This window comes from Dipodomys ordii, unplaced genomic scaffold (genome assembly GCF_000151885.1).
Source record: "Dipodomys ordii isolate 6190 unplaced genomic scaffold, Dord_2.0 Scaffold11, whole genome shotgun sequence".
Classification (NCBI taxonomy): Eukaryota; Metazoa; Chordata; class Mammalia; order Rodentia; family Heteromyidae; genus Dipodomys; species Dipodomys ordii.
The window spans coordinates 2,223,478-2,241,413 of record NW_012267227.1 but is presented as its reverse complement, the minus strand read 5'-3'; the positions used below and the strand labels follow the sequence as shown (position 1 = coordinate 2,241,413).

Below are 17,936 nucleotides of genomic sequence, written 5' to 3'. Positions count from 1 at the left end.
GCCGGGTCTGGGGAACAAAAGAGCCGGCGAGCGCTTTGAGCGGCCGGACATTCCCGGCTGCGCGGCGGACGCGCCCCCCTGCGCTTTGAACTGCGGTCCCCCCGAATCCCCGCGTGGTCCCCCCCCCCCCGAGTCCCTGGGCCAGCCAGCCAGCCCCAGGACTTGGAGGGGAGGGAGGGGGAAACACGCCGCAGCATCGCATCCCTTCCCCGGGTCTGCTGGGTCCAGAGATCAGGGCTATAAAGTTGTCCCGGAGATTCGTTGTGCCGTGGGGGGCCCCCCCCCGGGGTCCCCCTCGGGAGGGAGGGAGGGAAGTCGTCTCCAGGCACACGACTGATGGGACCCTTCAGGCGGAGGAGCCTGTGCGGCCTTTGGGGAAAGCAGACCCCCGAGTGATGGGAACCTAGAGGAGGAGAAAGTTCTGCCTGGTGTCTAACCTACCACCAGCCCCAAGCCCAGGCCTCCGTCGTCCCCAGGTCTGGACAAAGGAAGTTCAAAGGCCAGGGACAGGGGATGTTTCCCATCTGAGAACTGAGAACTTAGGGAGACCACATGGGTCCCACAGGAGTGACATCCTGAGCCCCGGTGTAGAGAGAGGCTCATGGCTGTCATCCTAGGAAGCTGAGGTTGGAGTGGAGCTGTGATTCAAGTGGTGGAGTGTCTGCCTTGCATGCCTGAGGCCCTGGGTTCGATTCCTCAGCACCACATAAGCAAAAATACAAAAGCCGGAAGTGGCGCTGTGGCTCAAGTGGTAGAGCGCTAGCCTTGAGCTGAAGAGCTGAGGGACAGCGCCCAGGCCCCGGGTTCAGGCCCCCATGACCCACAAAAAAAGAAAAGCTAAGGGAGAGCATGGGGCCCCCCGGGGTTCAAACCTCAATACTGGCATCCATGAGCATGCAGCACACACAAAAGACATCCTTATGATAGCCTAGCCCTTAAAGAGCTTGACTCTTGACCTCTTGCGACCATATTAAATGAGCTGTTGATCTAGCATGGTGGATTATTGAGTAGTTAAGTTCTTGTAGCTGCAGTTGAAGACTGGAATTGGAAAGGTACTAGTATAGCTAAGTCTCTCTCCCGCCCCGTTTTGTGACTCCCTTTGTACTGGGGCTTGAATTCAGGCACTGCACCTTAGCACTTTTTTTGGGGGGGGGGAATCAGTTGTGGGGCTTATCTCAGGGCCTGGGCTCTGTCTCTGAGCTTCTTTGTGCTCAAAGCTAGTGCTGTACCATTTGAGCCACAGTTCCACTTCCGGCTTTTTGGTGGTTATTTGGAGGTAAGAGTCTCAGACTTTCCTGAGCCGGCTGGCTTCGAACCACTGACCCTTAGATCTCACACTGGCACCTGGCTTAAGTCTCTCTATGGCTACTCACTATGGACTTTGGGACCAGGATTGCTAACCATCCATAAAACTAACTTTGGTGTAAATAAAGAATTGCAACTATTCAGTAGTCAGCACGCCTGTAGATGGACAGGGCTATTAACCATAAGGTATGAGCCCAGATGCCTGTGGCTCACACCTGTAATCCCAGCTACTCAAGAAGCTGAGATCTGGAGATCTCAGTTCCAAGCCAGCTCAGCCAGACTCACGTCCAATTCACCAGCTCTCCACGTAGAATGCCAGCCTTGCATGAAAACTCTAAGGCCTTAGGTTCAAGCCGAAGTACTAACCCAAGAGGAGGAGGAGGAAGAGGAAGCAGCAGCAGCAACCACCACCCAAGGAATCTCTACAGCAGCAGATAAGCCAGATACCCAGGACTGAAAGTTTCTGAGTAGAGAGAGATTCAAGGTCAGCGCTGTGTGCCACAGCCCCACTGGATTTCATTGTGAGGAAAGGCAGGAGTGAGGCCTCTACTGGCCGCAGGAGAGGTAGACAGGAGCGGCCTTCCCCAGGCCTCTGCAGGGCTTCAATCCTCCCCAGCCCTTCTTGGCATGTCCTGAACTCCAGGAAGGTCACACTGATGTCCTGAATTGCTGTCATTTTAAATTCATGTTGACAAGTGTTTAATTCTTCTTTATCACAATGCATGGTTGGAGGGTGATATGCAAATAAGGGCTATTCTGTTTCCCGGAAAATGTGTAGTATCTCACTGTATGATCTGTCAATTAACTCCAAGTCTGGCCCTGTCGTCACTTTAGGGGTGGTCCTGGGCGGGGAATCCTCTGGCTTCTGGTTCCTTCTAATGGAAAAGCACTTTTTTTTTTTTTCTTTTTACTGCCAGTTCTGGGGCTTGAACTGTGTGTGCCTGGGTGCTGTCCCTGAGTTTCTCTTGCCTTTCAAGGTGAGAGTGTTATACTACTTGAGCCATAGAACCACGTCCAGCTTCTTTGTTGTTGTTTTTTGAGTAGTTTATTGGAGATAAAGAGTCTCAAGGAAGCTGGGTGCTGTGGCTCATGCCTGTAATCCTAGCTATTCAGGAGGCTGAGATCTGAGAATCACGGTTCAAAGCCAGCAAGAAAGTCCGTGAGACTCTTTATCTCCAATAATCCACTAGAAAACCGGAAGTGGCGATGTGGCTCAAGTGGTAGAGTGCTTGCCTTGAGCTGAAGAGCTCAGGGACAGTGCCCCGGCCCAGAGTTCAAGCCCCATAACACACACACACACACACACACACACACACACACACACACACACACACACACACACACACACACACACACACACACACACACACACACAGTCTCAAGGAGTTTCCTGCCTAGGCTGGATTGAACTGCAATCTCAGTCTCTCAGTTTCCTGAGTAACTAGGATTACAGGCATGTGCCACCACCACCAGGTCCCTGACCTTTTTTTTCTTTTTTCTCAAGGCTAGCACTCTTCCACTTGAGTCACAGCACCACTTCCAGTTTTTTGGTGATTAACTTGAGTGGTAGAGTGCTTGCCTAGCATGCATGAAGCCCTGGGTTCGATTCATCAGTACCACATAAACAGAAACAGCCAGAAGTGGTGCTGTGGCTCAAGTGGTAGAGCACTAGCCTTGAGCTGAAGAGTTCAGGGACAGCGCCCGGGCCCAAAGCTCAAGCCACACGACTGACAAAAAGAAAAAAAAAGTCCAATCTCTAATTAACCACAAAAAAAACACACATAAAAAAACCTTGAAGTACAGGTGTGGGCCAAGTGGTAGAGGATTAGCTTGGCAAAAAACAAAACAAAAAAAAAAACTCAAGGACAGCGCTCAGGCCCTGAGTTCAAGCCCCAGGATTGGCACCAAAAGAAAAAAGAAACTCAGCGACTTTCCCGCCTGGCTGGCTTCAAATGACATTCTTCAGATCTCAACTTCCTGAGTAGCTGTGATTACAGGAATGAGCCACGGGAGCCCAACAACCTTTTTGAAGTTTCCAGTTTTTCCCTAAGTACCTACTGAAGGGAAGATAGTTCTGTTTTTTTCCCCCCTTGTGACCATCTGCTCTCTACTCTAAAAAAACCCCCCACCATTCTTCATACTCATAGAAAACAAATTCCCCAAAGCTGAGGAAATTCTACCCATCGATTCCCAAACACGTCTGGAAAATAGTTTATTAATTAATTATAGGTATAGATACATGATCAATGCTTTAGCTTCACACTAAAGAATATCATATTTGTAAGGAGGAAAAAACCTGTGATGGAAAAAAAAATCATTAAATACAGCACAAACTAAATACAAATAACTGAGCGAGTACTGCTTACACTTTGTCCATGCATCAAGAAAATGACACTCAAGAAACTTAAGGCATCCATGGTAGGTAACACAGGGATTAATGCCCTGAAGACTAACAGACTCTTTTCTAATAACAACAAAACAAAGTACTGCTACAAAGACACAAACTGAACGCTTCCAAATTACTCAGGGCCAAATCATATATAATGTTAGGGAGTAATGGCCACTTGCTTATCAACTGTGAATTACAGGCAGATACCAGATTTATTACTTATTTGCTTTTTGAGAAACAATTTTCCACCCAACCTAATGGGTTATAAATTGTCTCATTTACAGCTATTTAATTTAAACCAGAACCTCAATGCCTGTTAAACAAGAACATGAAGAATGACTCTGTGCTGTAACGCTAAGAGCCTACTGTTAAAATAGCTATTTAATTCAGAGTAGGGTTTTTTTCCTTTCCTTTCTTAAAAAAAAAAAATCAAACCAATAAAATAAAAAGAAGATTTGACCTTCAGAGCAATGAGGAAACTTACACACTGGTGTGTCGCCTGAGCGACTCCAAATGCTACCAGAATAGTAAGAAATTGTAACACATGTCTGCCTTTAATGAGAAACAAGACCCACATGAATAATCGTTAGTGTTGTCGTTGGCTGGCTGAAGCCGGAGCGGAGGAAATGTAGGTGTCAAATATGAATGACATCCGAGTGTATGAAACAGATGCTTTTGGGGGTCTAAGGAAACTGCAACTCTGCTGAGAGACATTTCACCATTAAAAAAAAAATAGACTGGTTATTTCTAATATGGCCCAGAAGCCACTATTAACTCTTGATGTGCCGATCAGTTAAAAAAAAAAGATGCAATTAGATGCTGGGCACTAATGGCTCACACCTATAATCCTAGCCATTCTGAAGGCTGAGATCTGAGGATTATGGTTCAAAGCCAGCCCAGGCAGACACATCTTAGAGACTCTTCTCTCCAGTGATCCAGTCCAAAGCTGGAAGTGGAGGTGTGGCTCAAATGGTAGGGTGATAGTCTTGAGTAGAAAAAGCCAAGCAAGAGCATGAGGCCCTGAGTTCAAGTCCCAGTACCGGCACACACACACAGACACACAGACACCCACACACACAGATGCAATCAGGGAGCTGAGATACTACCTCTTACCTTAGGAGAGGGCTCAAGGTAAAAAGCAAATAACCTTCCGCACCAGGCAAGAAGTAGAGTCAAGCTTGTTCCTGCACGATAGGTCAACCGAAGATGATTTCAGGATTCAATTGAAAAGAAAAGCAAAATGAAACGACTGTTTTCCTGCACAAAGACCTTCCTTTGGGCACCCTGGAGGGGGGAAGACGCCTGTGTTCCACCCCAGATCCAGTCAAGTTGAGCAGGAAGGAAAGGCCCAAGCCACCTCTGTCCAGCACACCTGCCTCCTTGCCCGGTCATTTCACTCCAAGCGTCTGGGACAGTCCATGTCCTGTCTCAGAACATCCCCAGTGACTTGGATCCCTGGCCTCCGTGAGAGCCCCTCCCATCCCAAGGCCAGGATGGAGGCCGGAGTCTTCTCCAAACCTGCCTGGGAAGGGGGCTGATGCAGGAGCAGAGGGAGTTGCACGATAGCCTTAAAGCAGACATGAGGTAGTCATGTTGGCAGGGCAGGACACAGAGGCTGAACCAAAGCAGGAGAAGCAGATGACAGCGGGCGTGGCTTAAGAGACAGAAGAGACATGGAGTGTTGAATGCTGATGGCTCGTGTCTGTAATCCTAGCTACTTAAGAGGCTGAGATCTGAGGATCATGGTTCTAAGCCAGCCTGGTCAAGAAAAGTCCATGAGACTCTGATCTCCAATTAACCACCACGGGGGGCGGGGGGGGGGAGAAAAAAAGCTGGAAGTGGCACTGTGGCTCAAGTGGTAGAGCGCTAGCCTTGAGCAAAAAAGCTCAGGGATAGCACCCAAGCCCTGAGTTCAAGCCCCAGGACTGGTACAAAAAAAAAAAAAAAGACATAAAGAGAAAGCAGAAGAGGAAGAAGGTCTGACAGCCAGGGCGGGGAGGGGAAAGAAAGCCCCAGAAGTGGAGCAGCAAGCTGATGAGCAGAGACATGGAGGAGTGAGGAGAGAGAGCAAAAGAAAAGAGAGTTCTAGATCCAGGCACTTCCCAAATGGCAAAAATTAGGTGCAGAGTTGCTAGGAACATAGGAGGATTTGGGGAAGGGCAGGAAATGAAGGGGATTTGGCTGCAAGGTTAGGCCTTGGAGCCTACTTGCGCTCAGCCCAGCCAGCAGGAGATGGGGCTGGGGCTGTCTCTGTAGACAGGGAAAGGGAGGCACTCTTAGAGTGAGTAACAGGAGGCTGGAGGCTGGAGGCTGAGCACACTGGCCCACTGACTTGGAAGATCAAAGACAGTGAAGGGCCACTGAGTGGATCAAGGCGTCCCCAGCTCCAATCCAACGCATCTATGTGGCTTCACACATCGGCACGTCACAGACAGCTGAGTCTCACACATGTATCACCTATGTGACACACGTACATATGTGGTTGTGCGTGTTCTGCGCTATAAGCGCCACCAGCCTGCCTCAAATGCACTTCTGCTCAGAGGAGCTAAGCAGAGGAAGAAAAGGGGGACCTAGGAAGGCCTGGGCTGGCTCCTTGAGGGCACAGGGTTTTGGGCTGGCGACTGTTCCCAGGGGCCTCTTCCGATGCCTCAATGGGCAGGACCTCCTGGTAGGAGCAGGTGGCACTGGCTGCTTCGGGCAGGCAGCTAAGTCTGTCTGGCCCAGTGGCTGCCTGCTCGAACCCGCCCAGCTCTCGGTCCAGCCAATCAGCTCCTTGCCCAAGATCGGCAACACTGGAAGTGAGCGCAGGGGCCTCTGAAGGCAGGGCATCCTCTGATTCCAGGTCTTGGAGATGGAGGTCAGGGCTTCCTTTGGATGCACTGAAGTCAGAATGGACAATGACCTCAGCCTCCACCTGATTCCTGCAGGCTGGCGGGGTTTTCTTCCTCCCGGTGCCCTGGTTTAGAGGACAGAACACAAAGACCAGGTGACCATCACATGAATGACAGCCAAAAAAGTGAACCCGTTATGGGGTAGAGAGACTGATGATCGCTCATGTGAGTGTATGTCACAAGAATGCTGGGGATAGCTGGGCGCCGGTGGCTCATGCCTGTAATCCTAGCTACTCAGGAGGCTGAGCTCTGAGGATCGGGGTTCAAAGCCAGCCTGGGCAGGAATGTCCATGAGACTCATCTCCAGTTAACCACCAGAAACCTGGAAGTGGCTCAAGTGGTAAAGTGCTAGCCTTGAGCAGAAGAGTGTAGGAATTGTGCCTTGGCCCCAAGTTTAAGACCCATGACTGACCAAAAAACACACACAAAAAATTGCTGGGGATAAAACAGACTGGCTCACCAAACAGTGCTCAGGCCCAGACAAAGGCAAGGAGAGACGGACTACTGCCCACCTAATCCAGACATCCCAGAAGGACCCTGAGGCAGCCAAATAGGAAGAAGGGTTTGGCTTTTTGGTGGTTAATTGGAAACAAGAGTCTCATGGACTTTTCTCCTACCTGTGTTGGTGTCCAACTGGGATCCTCAGATCTCAGCCTTTTGAGTAGCTAGGATTATAAGCGTGAGCTACCAGCACCCAGCGAGTTCACTGTGGCAAGTGGAGGGGATGGGAGGCGGCAAATACTTAGCCAGTACCCAACACAGAGGCCGAGAGCCACTGGTGCACGGCTGATCCATGATAGATAATGCCGGAATTGGCCTGCCTGTCACCCCATTCACCTTTGGAGGATCCTTCTGCCCCCAGTGGAGTCACCACCGAGGGGTTTGTTTCCTCTTCACAGCATAGGGACCTGTCCTTCTTGCCTTTCCCTTCCTCCTGCAGAACTAACCTTGATGGCATCATACACAAGAGCCTGCAGCAGCAGTGTCTGTCCAGTTCCAGCAGGGGGCAGCAGAGCGCGGGTCAGAGCAGGCCTGGGGCCAGCCTGGGGCAGTTCACAGCCTGCCCAGGAACCTGCCCAGTTGGGCCCACTTGGCTGAGCCCAGGAGATCTGTATAGAAAAAAAAAGGGGGGGCGGGGACACAGAAAGGCATGACAGGGATTGTCTGGGGGAAGAAAACAGGAGGGGAGGAAGTAGATGGGCTAGGAAGAGCTGACCCCCAATCAACTGATGGCCCCATACCATCTCATTTGCCAGCCGGTTCCCTGCTAAAACCTCTTTGAGGACCCAGAAGGATCTAGGGGTTGTATCCAGATGGAGTGACCTGCAAATATGCACTGAGGTCTTCCCCCAGCGGGAACCACGCAAACTAGGCTGATATATACTTCTTGGTGTGTTTGTACCAATCCTAGGGCTTGAACTCAGGGCCTGGGTGCTGTCCCTGAATATTTTTGCTCAAGGCTGGTACTCTACCATTTGAGCCACAGCTCCACTCTTGGCTTTTTTGGTGGTTAATTGTTGATAAATTTCACAATCTCCTTGCCTGGGATGGCTTTGAACCACAATCTTCAAATCCCAGCCTCCTGAATAGCTAGGATTACAGGCAGGAGCTACGATCCCTGGACTATAGGTTGGTTTAGTCTAAGGAAGGGAAAGAAGCTCCTCTTCTATAGCTGAGGATGGGTAGAAGAGGCATTCTGTCCTTTCTTGCTGGGCTCTGCTGCCCCCTTGTGTCTTCTTCAGGCATATGACATAGTGTGAGGACTCACCTTCCTCTTAGAGTGGCCTGGGCAGTCAGAAAGGCCACCACCCATAAGGCTGTGCACTTCAGCCTTGTCCTCCATGTCGGAGGGTGGTGGGGACCAGTCCTGAGGGCGAGGGTGGACAAGGGACTCCAGTTCATGGGCAGCGGGGAGACTGGGGGGACCAAGCCGGGCTCTGGAGTAGAGGGCTGGGTTCCCAGTGGTGGACGTGGAGTTCAGGCCAGGGAGGGCTTCCCTGGAAAGGATCATGGGAAACAAGGCAGCAAGGTCAGAGGGAAGAGCTGGATAGGACTGGGACCCAGCCAGCCAAGTTCTCCTGCGAGCTCCAGGACTTGATTTACCAGTGTGTGTCCTGATCAGGACACATTATTGCTAAAGCAGTCTGACATAGCTGCATGGAAATTGGGGACATATTGTGTGTGTGTGTGTATGAGAGAGAGAGAGAGACAGAGAGAGAGACAGAGACAGACAGAGAGACAGAGAGAGAGAGAGAATATCCTGGAGCTTGACCTCAGAATCTGAGCGCTTGCTTCTGTTTGCTCAAGGCTAGCACTCTACTATATGAGCCACAGCGTCTCTTGTGACTTTAGTGCTTAACCAGAGGTATCAGTCTCTTTGGCTTTCCTGCCTGGTCTAGCTCCAAACCACAATCCTCAGATCTGTCTCCTGAGTAGGTAGGATTACAGGCATGAGCCACTGGTGAATTGCAATAGACTTTTTTTTTTTTTTTTAACCAGTGCTGGGAATCAAACCCAGAGTGTCACAGATGCTGTGTGAGTACTCTACTACTGAGCTGCACCCCAGGTCCCAGAGTCCTAAATCAAATGGGATTCTGGAGGTGAGGGAATGCTCAGGGCCAATGTTACACCTACCTGTGGGGGCTGCGTCGCAGGCCAGCACACATGCAGGCCAGAAGGCACAGGAGGCCCAGGCAGACGCCCACGATGATGCCGGTGACTGAGTGCACGTCCAGGGAGTCTGCAGGGAGAGAAGGGAGGGAGCAGGTGAAGGGCAGGGGAAGAGCACAGGGCTCAGTGATCTGGGCTCGGCCTCGGCCTCTGGATGCTTAGAGGATATGATGATGCTGCGGCTACAAGAACAGGACAGGGCGGGCTGTGGCTACACGGAAATACTGCTCAACACCCACGGGGGGGGGGTTCTCTTTGCAATTCACCCCAAATTTGTAGTTTCTGTTCTTTCTTTCTCTCTCTCCTTCCTTTCTTCTTTCCTTTCCTTTCATTTTTCAAGTACTGAGGCTTAAACTCAGGGCCTTATACCCTCCCTTGGCCTTTCTTGCTCATACCGGGTGCTCTACCACTTGAGCCACAGCTCCATTTCTGGCTTTTTGCTGGTTCATTGAAGATAAGTCTTTTTTTTTTGGGGGGGGTCCCGTCATGGGGCCTGAACTCTGGGCTTGGGCGCTGTCCTTCAGCTCTTCAGCTCAAGGCTAGCGCTCTACCAATTGAGCCACAGCGCCACTTCCGGCTTTTTTCTTATGTGGTGCTGAGGAATTGAACCCAGGGCCTCTGGCATGCAAGGCAAGCGCTCTACCACTGAGCCACCTTCCCAGCCCCTGAAGATAAGTCTTATGGACTTTTTGGCTCCGCCTGGCTTTGAACCTCACGCCTCAGACCTCAGTTTCCTGAATAGCTGGGATTACAGGCATGAGCCACTAGGCATCCAGTTAGACCGTCATTTTCACTTTGCATTGAGTCCTGCAAGTGACGTAGCAATCTGGCTGTGCATAAAGCTTGTCACTCACCAAGGTGATCCTCCAATCCAGGCAACCACTCCAAGGAGCTGGTCTCTCAGTTACCCTGGTTTCCCTATGCCAGTGGTTTACCTGCCACCTGTCCCTTTAAATCCACCCCCCCCCACACACCAGCAAATCAGAAGGGCAATGCCTCCAAATCCTGCAAGTGGGGTTGCGTGTAGGATCAGGGCTATCTTGGGGGGCAGGGAGGGGGTCCTTCCTGCCTTTTACCTGAGAGCCTCTCCTGGAGCGTGATGACATCCTGCAAATGGGAGAAGGGCCCGGGTCCTACTTCTGTGCGCGCCCCCATCTTGAAGAAATACCTCGTGTCGCTCTCCAGGCCGTGTACCTCAGCGCTGAAGATATTTCCTGGTGGGGAGGGAAGCAGGAAAGCTGGATGGCAGGCAATAAAGAAGGCTGAGAAACAGGCTACCGTACGCACACTGGCAGGAGCCCTCTCCCTGTTCTGTCCAGAAGCCCTGGAACAAACCTCAACACAATCCATTGCTAGACTTTTCTTTGGGCCAGTCTTGGGGCTTGAACTCAGGGACCTGGGAACTGTCCCTGAACATTTTTTTTTGGCTAAGGATTCTTTTGCTCGGGCTAGCATTCTACCACTGGAGCCACAGCACCACTTCTGGCTTTTTCTGTGTATGTGGTACTGAGGAATCAAAGCCAGAGCTTCATGCACGCTAGACAAGCACTCTACCACTAAGCCACACTCCCAGCCCCTAGACATTTTTTAATGTGTGTGTGAGCTGATCCTGGGGCTTGAACTCAGGGCCTAGGTGCTGTCCCTGAGTTTTGCTCTACCCCATTTGAATCACAGCTTCATTCTGGCTTTTTTTTCTTTTTTTTTGGTGGTTAATTGGAGATTAAGAGTCTAACAGGCTTTCTTGCCACGGCTGGCTTGGAACTGTGATCCTCAGACCTCAGCCTCCTGAATAGTTGGGATTACAGGCGTGAGCTACAAACCGGGGTAAGTACCACCCACTGTTGCAAAAGAAGGGGAGCTGCGGGATGGGGCCCAGGTGCCCTGGGGTGGGGCTCTCACCCTCTGTGGTGAGCAGTGTCCACTGGTGCTCAGGCTGGGTATGGTTGTTGCTGTAGAGGATCAGATACTCCACGATCTCACCGTTGGGCTCTGTGGGAGGACACCAGTGAAGCCGGACAGTGGACGGTGTCAGCGGACTCAGGCGCAGGTCAGATGGCGGTGTCGAGGGTCCTAGAGTGCAGGGGACAGACTAGGTGGAGAGACGAGGGGACACCGAGAATCCCAGTCCTGGGGACCGTTGGGAGTCAGGAGATGTGGACACCGTCTCCCCTTTTTCCTCTTTCACTGGAAAAAAGCTACACAGCAAAGGTGAGGCCTCATTGGGGATTTTTGTTTTTAATTGTGCCAGTCCTGGGGCTTGAACTCAGGACCTGGGTGCTGTCCCTGAGCTTTTTCACTCAAGGCTAGCGCTCTACGACTTGAGCCACAGCTGCACTTCTGGCTTTCTGGTGGTTCATTGGACATAAGAATCTCATGAACTTTCCTGCTCGGGCTGCTTTTGAACTGTGATCCTCAGATCTCAGCCTCCTGGGTAGCTAGGGTGACAGGCATGAGCCATGGGTAGTGGGTTTGGGGAGTTTGGGGAAAGGAGGGAGGGGATGAAGCACTGAACCCTCCCAGAAGGCTTTCTGCACATCTCTTAGGGTTCTAGAAGAAAGGGTTTTGGGTTGTGGCGAGAGAGCCAGGGCCACTCACGGTCAGGTAGGGTGGAGCGCTCTACCACGGAGCCAAAAGGCCCATCCATATCCACGCCATGGGACTGCACCGCAAATTCATACTTGGTGAACGGCTTCAGCCCTCCAATGAGAATGTCTTCTCCAGCACTGCCGGGACAGGATCCGGGCTGGCGCATGCTCCATGCAGGGCCCTGGCTCAGGCCTGGGCCCTAGCCTGGAAGGGGAGCTACTTCCCTGGCTTGGGGCTACCAGTACCACCCACAAAACCTCCAGAGAGCTCTAATGTAGGTTTTTCTATGTCTCATCTCCAAGATGGATGCCTCCTTCAGGAAGCTTTCCTGATCACATCCAAATTATTCTTCACCCAAGGAACCATTATTAAAACATCTTTTGTTGGCTTAATTTTACCTTTACTATACTTGTACAACTGTGTGTGTCTGTGTGTGTGTGTGTACTGGGGCTTGAACTCTGGGCCTGGGCACTGTCCCTCAGCTCTTCAGCTCAAGGCAAGTGCTCTACCACTTGAGGCACAGCGCCACTACTGGTTTTCTGTTGGTTAATTGGAGATAAGAGTCTCATGGACTTTCCTGCTCAGGCTGGCTTTGAACTTCAATCCTCAAATTTCGGCCTCCTGAGTGGCTAGGATTACAGGCATGAGCCATCAGCGCCCAGCTCCTTAGCATTTCTTTTGCTAGTCCTAGGGCTTGAACTCAGGTCCTGGGCACTATCCCTGAGCCTCTTTGTGCTCAAGGCTAGTGTTCTACCACTTGAGCCACAGAACTACTTACTGCTTTTTTGAGTAGTTTACTGGAGATAAGGGTCTCACGGGGATTTGAACCTTGATCCTCAGAGCTCAGCCTCTTGAGTAGCTAAGATTACAGGTGTGAGCCACTGGTGCCCAGCTGTCCCTTAAGCTTTTTAAAAGCTCAAGGCTGGTGATCTACCACTTGAGCCACAGCTCCAATGTTTAGCACTTGGTGATTTATTGGAGATAAGAGGCTCATGAACTTTCCTTTCTGGTCTAGCTTGAAACTGGGATTGTCAGATCTCAGCCTCCTGAGTATTACAGGTATGAGCCACTAGGGGGCGCCCGGCTTTACCTGTGGCTTTTTACATAATTCTGTCAAAACAGCAGCTGATTGACAGACGGGCCTCTGCGGGGAGGGCAGGGGTGTCTCCCCACTGGATGGGGAGGCTGGTACAACAAGTCATCTTCCCAAGGAGGAGCTGTGGCTCGGCTGTGAGGGGAATGGGATGAGCCAGGCTGTCCTCTGTCACTATTTGTCTCTGGCCTGCAGGAAGGTGAACCCCATGAAGACACCTTGGGGCGTGTGACAGGTGAGCTCAGGAATGTCCCTGGCTCCCAGGTCCCTCCCCTAGCATCATCTGCACCCCCACCCCACCCCCAGCCCCCTTCATAGCACTAGCTACGGCCGCACCTGGTGTAGTAGGTGACCAGAGAGGCATTCCGAAGCCCCCAGGGGCTAAAGCGCACGGTGTAGTTGACAATCTTGACGGTGGTGAAATCTGGTTTCTTCCAGCGCAGCCAGATGGAAGTGGAGCTGTTGGATTCTGCGTGCACGTGGGCGGGGGGCAGGGGCGGCCCCCGCGGGATGGGCAGGTCTGCAGAGGAATGCAGCCAAAGGGGGAAGGGCACTCATCCCTAGCCGTGGACAGTGGCTTCCAGGTCCCAAAGCATTTTCTCTAGACTCCTTCCGTCCCTCCCCTCCTCCTGCCTGGTCCTAGGTCTTGAACTCAGGGCCTGAGTGCCGTCCCTGGACTTTTTTTTTGTTTTGTTTCTCAAGGCTAGCACTCTACCACTTTGAGCCACAGCTCCTCTTCTGGCTTTTTGGTTGTTCACTGGAGATAAGAGTCTCTTGCACTTTCCTGCCTGGTCCTGACTTCAAACTGAAATCCTCAGCCTCCTGGGGTAGCTAGGATGACAAGCGTGAGCCACCAGCACCTGGCTTCCTGAGACTCTTTAACTAATCACCAAAGTAAATAAATAAATAAATAAAGCCAGGGACTGCACCCAGGTCCTTAATTCGAAACCAAGACCTGCATAAAAGCAAACAAGCAAAAAAAACAATTCAAACAGGGCTGGGAAGGTGGCTCAGTGGTAGAGCGCTTGCCTTGCATGCCTGAGGCCCTGGGTTCGATTCCTCAGCACCACATAAGAAAAAAGCCGGAAGTGGCTCAAGTGGTAGAGTGCTCGCCTTGAGCTGAAGAGCTGAGGGACAGCGCCCAGGCCCAGAGTTCAAGCCCCACAACCGACAAAAAAAAAAAAAAAAAAGGAAAAGAAGGGGCAAGCAGGATGGTGGCCTTGTTGGGGCTGTCCTAATTTGATGCCACTTAGCCACCATCCTCGGATATAATCTGGACAAAAGGCTACTGAGTATTTGAATGGCTCAGCAAAGGGCACCTCTAGACATACCCACAGAGGAACCTTAATGTCTCCTAAAAGAACAAATACAAGCCAGGGGCTGCTGACACCAGAGCCTTTTCAGGAGTTCCATTTGTAGTCCAAGTGGCAGGCTGCCAGGCACCAGAGGCTCATGCCTGTAATCCCAGCTACTCAGAAGGCTGAGATCTGCAGGATCTTGGTTTGAAGCCAGTCCAGGGAGAAATGTTTGTAAAACTCCATCGCCAATTTGACCAGCAAAATGCCAGGCTGGAAGCGTGGCTCAAGTGGCAGAGCACCAGTCAAGCAAACAAGCCCAGCACTGTAGAGTTGCTGAGTTCAAACAAAAAAAAAAAGGGGGGGGGAAGTAGAGGGCTTACACTGTTTGAAATGCTCTGTAAATGTATTGTAACTTTACTCTCACAATAAAGTTAATACTGGTTTTCACTTATGTAAAAGTGAAAACACTATTTCCATTTCATAGATAGGAAAATGGAGGTTGTGGAAGTTAAGTGCTCTGCTCATTGTAATAGGCATGCTGGTTTTACCTTCATCAAATCACTCTGGGATTCTCAGCAAAAATAACAATTATATAATGGTTCCTGCATGGTATCCTACCTACTCAGGAGGCTAAGATCTGAGGAACCAGGTTCGAAACCAGATCAGGTAGGAAAGTCCCTGAGATTCATCTCCAAGTAACCACCAAAAGGCAGAAGTGAAGCTGTGGCTCAAGTGGTAGAGCACCAGCCTTGAGCAAAAAGGCTAGAGAAGAGCACCCAGGCTCTGAGTTCAAGCCCTAGTATTAGTACACACACACACACACACACACACACACACACACACACACACACACACACACACACACACACAAATAGTTTAAATAGTTTGCTTGACGCTGGGCACTGGTGGTTCACAACTGTAATCCTAGCTACTCAGGAGGCTGAGCTCTGAGGACTGAGGTTCAAAGCCAGCCCAGGCAGGAAAGTCTGTGAGACTCTTATCTCCAATGAACCACCAGGAAACCGGAAGTGGAGTTGTGATTCAAAATAATACAGTGCTAGCCTTGAGCAAAAGAGTCCCTCTGGCCACCTACCTTGGCTCTGGTTGTGCGCTCCTGGAGTCCTGTGCTGCACCCACTGGGAAGGAGCCCCGTAGCCTGCCACGGTGCCAGCTGATATCCGTACACGGTACACTTTGTTTGGCTGTAGCAGGCTTAACGTGAGCTGCGTCTCGTTCCCTGGCACCTCGGTGGAGAAAACTTGATCTGCTGGGTCAGAAAAGATGAGGCTGTTGGCTGTCTAGATCTGGGGACCATGATCTCAAGACTCCCTAGGTCGACTCTTCTACTTCAGATGTAGATCCCCAGGGCCCCAAAACTCCTCCCCCCCCCCAGTACTGGGCAAGATCAAGGTCCATTCTCAGGCAGCCCATCAGTCTCAGCTCCATAGAGAGGACACACCCATTCCCCCTCCCATCCCTGCTCCTCCCCCATTCACTCTCCCCTCCCTCACATGGTGAGTAAACCCAACCCACAAGCCAGTGGGCAGGCACCAGGACTTGCTTGGCCTGAAGCCTGTTGACAGCACCTAGCATCTAGGGTCAACTTTCCTAAGCCTGCCCAGTTCTTCCTCCTCACCCGCACCCTGGCACTCAGCTCCACCAATACACCTGCCACCTCTCTGCCTCTCATCTGCTTTTAGAGTTGGAAGGGGGAGCTGGGCACCGATGGCTCACACCTGTAATCCTAAACTATTCAGGGGGCTGTGATCGATCTAAAGGATGTGATTTGAAGTCATCCCAGGCAGAAAAATCCGAGACTCCTAGCTCCAGTTAACTAGCAAAAAGCCAGATGTAGAGGTGTGGGTAAAGTGGTAGAGCACCAGCTTTGAGTGAGAGAGTGAGAAGCCCTGAGTTCAAGATCACCCACGCGCGCGCGCGCACACACACACACACACACACACACACACAGAGCTAGTAGGGTCCCAAGGAGCCTTTGGACTACCTGCCACTTTCACAGAAGACCTATCTGCAGAGACCCAGTCTCCCTGCCTTGATATACCCACTTTCCCCTCCCTTTTCTTGCCCACTGGCCCTGCTCCAGCCTGCCCTGCTCACCCTTCCAGAGCCAACTTTCCCCATTACCCACCCCACTCCCATCTCCAGCCACCCACTCACCTTCCTTTCCCAAACCGTACTCTATCTTGTACTTCACCACCTGCCCATTGCTCAGGTTGGGGGGCAGGGGCAGCCACGCCACCCTGATGTCCGAGGGGTTGGGGCTGGACAGGGCTAGCTGAGGCGCTGCGCTGGGGACTGAGACAGAAGAACAGCAACGTGAGCTCTGCTCCACCGACGTGGGAGGTGAGGCTCAGGAGCAGTCAGAGCCTTGCCCAGGTCACACAGCAAGTCAGAAGGAGGCCCAGGACCAGGATCTGAGGGAGGAAAGGGAGCCTCTCAGGGGAGTCCCACGCTGAAGGATGAGGGCACATCTACCCTAGCAGAGGGTGTGCACACATTTTCCACACTCAATGGTTACCACCATTGATGGGGCCCTACCCAGGTAGGATAGGGGCGGGGAAGAGCATGGACTATGAGGAACGTAAGATTGGGCTCAAGTTCTTGCTACTGACCTTGGGCAAGTCATTTCATTTTTCTAGGCCTCAGTTTCCCAGTGGTAAACCGGAGAGAAGAACCCCTGCCAGTCCCTTACTGGACATAAAGAATACCACGAGGCGGGTGAACACGCTGCGGGATGTACTAGCAAACAGAAGGAGGGGTGGGCACCATCCCCAGGGGAGTCACCCCCCCCCCAAGCTGCTCAATGCAGGTTCAGAGACCCTACCATCATCCAGGGTATGGACCAGTGCAGGGGCAGAGGTGCGGCTGGCCCCCAGCTGAGAGTAGGCCACCACGTAGAACTCATAATCCGTGTTAGGTTCCAGATCCCGAACCTGAAGTTCTGTGGTGTCGTTGTTCAGTGCAAACTGGTATTCCACATTGTCCAAGCCTGAGGAGATGACATAAGGGACAAAGAGACTGTCACAGGGCCATCTCAGCCACTGGGGAACTAGAGTCTGTCTTTATATCATCCCAGTGTCTAGATTAGTCTACCCAGATCATCTGAGCTGGAGTGTGTGAACTCCCTCGGCTTTTTCTCAGGGGATTAATTCCTTTATGGGTTAGGAAGTTGCCTCCTAGTATCTACCTGAAATGACTCCCCATGCAGCCCAGGGCAGCTCCTTAACCAGGTGGCTCCAAGAATGTACAGAAGAGCCAGGCCCTGGCAGCTCACGCCTGTAATCCTAACAACTCAGGAAGCTGAGATCTGAGGATCATGGTTCAAAGCCAGCCTGGACAGGAAAGGCTGCGAGACTCTTATCTCCAATGAACCACAAGAAACCCTCCTCTCTCACAAAAGAGAAGTGGGGACACATCAGTTGACCTCTCTGGCTCCAGGCCAAAGGACAGGTCAGCGGATAATCACAGGCGCCCAGGCCTTCCCTCCTCAGCCCAACTTGTCACCCACCGTGTGCCCCTCCCTCCCCGGGGAGGGAGCCCGGTGCAGACCCCACTGGGGCGCCGGGGATGGGGGGTGGGGGACGTACCCCGTGCCTTCTGGTAGTGAAGGGAGAAGCCGATGATCTGCTCGCTGTGCAGCTCGGGCCTCTCCCAAGCCACCAGCACGGCGGAGCTGCTCAGCGGCG

General features: G+C 51.8%; 2 protein-coding genes across 2 annotated transcripts in view; both read right to left on the bottom strand.

Annotated features, from left to right (window-relative positions):
* Igdcc3 (immunoglobulin superfamily, DCC subclass, member 3) overlaps window positions 1-2,029 on the bottom strand; it is a 46,429-nt gene extending 44,400 nt beyond the window's left edge. The window contains exons 1-2 of the mRNA XM_013009913.1: window positions 1,891-2,029; window positions 1,651-1,714 (exon numbers count right to left, since the gene is read on the bottom strand). Of these exons, the coding sequence (XP_012865367.1) occupies window positions 1,651-1,714; window positions 1,891-2,029 (203 nt within the window). The remainder of the gene's footprint in view (window positions 1-1,650; window positions 1,715-1,890) is intronic.
* Window positions 2,030-6,239: 4,210 nt separating this feature from the next.
* The window catches only part of Igdcc4 (immunoglobulin superfamily, DCC subclass, member 4), a 23,937-nt gene continuing 12,240 nt past the window's right edge, over window positions 6,240-17,936 (bottom strand). The window contains exons 6-17 of the mRNA XM_013009911.1: window positions 17,838-17,936; window positions 17,075-17,239; window positions 16,408-16,545; window positions 15,326-15,496; window positions 13,271-13,454; window positions 11,851-11,978; window positions 11,155-11,325; window positions 10,332-10,469; window positions 9,220-9,325; window positions 8,354-8,582; window positions 7,533-7,694; window positions 6,240-6,650 (exon numbers count right to left, since the gene is read on the bottom strand). Of these exons, the coding sequence (XP_012865365.1) occupies window positions 6,240-6,650; window positions 7,533-7,694; window positions 8,354-8,582; window positions 9,220-9,325; window positions 10,332-10,469; window positions 11,155-11,325; window positions 11,851-11,978; window positions 13,271-13,454; window positions 15,326-15,496; window positions 16,408-16,545; window positions 17,075-17,239; window positions 17,838-17,936 (2,102 nt within the window). The remainder of the gene's footprint in view (window positions 6,651-7,532; window positions 7,695-8,353; window positions 8,583-9,219; window positions 9,326-10,331; window positions 10,470-11,154; window positions 11,326-11,850; window positions 11,979-13,270; window positions 13,455-15,325; window positions 15,497-16,407; window positions 16,546-17,074; window positions 17,240-17,837) is intronic.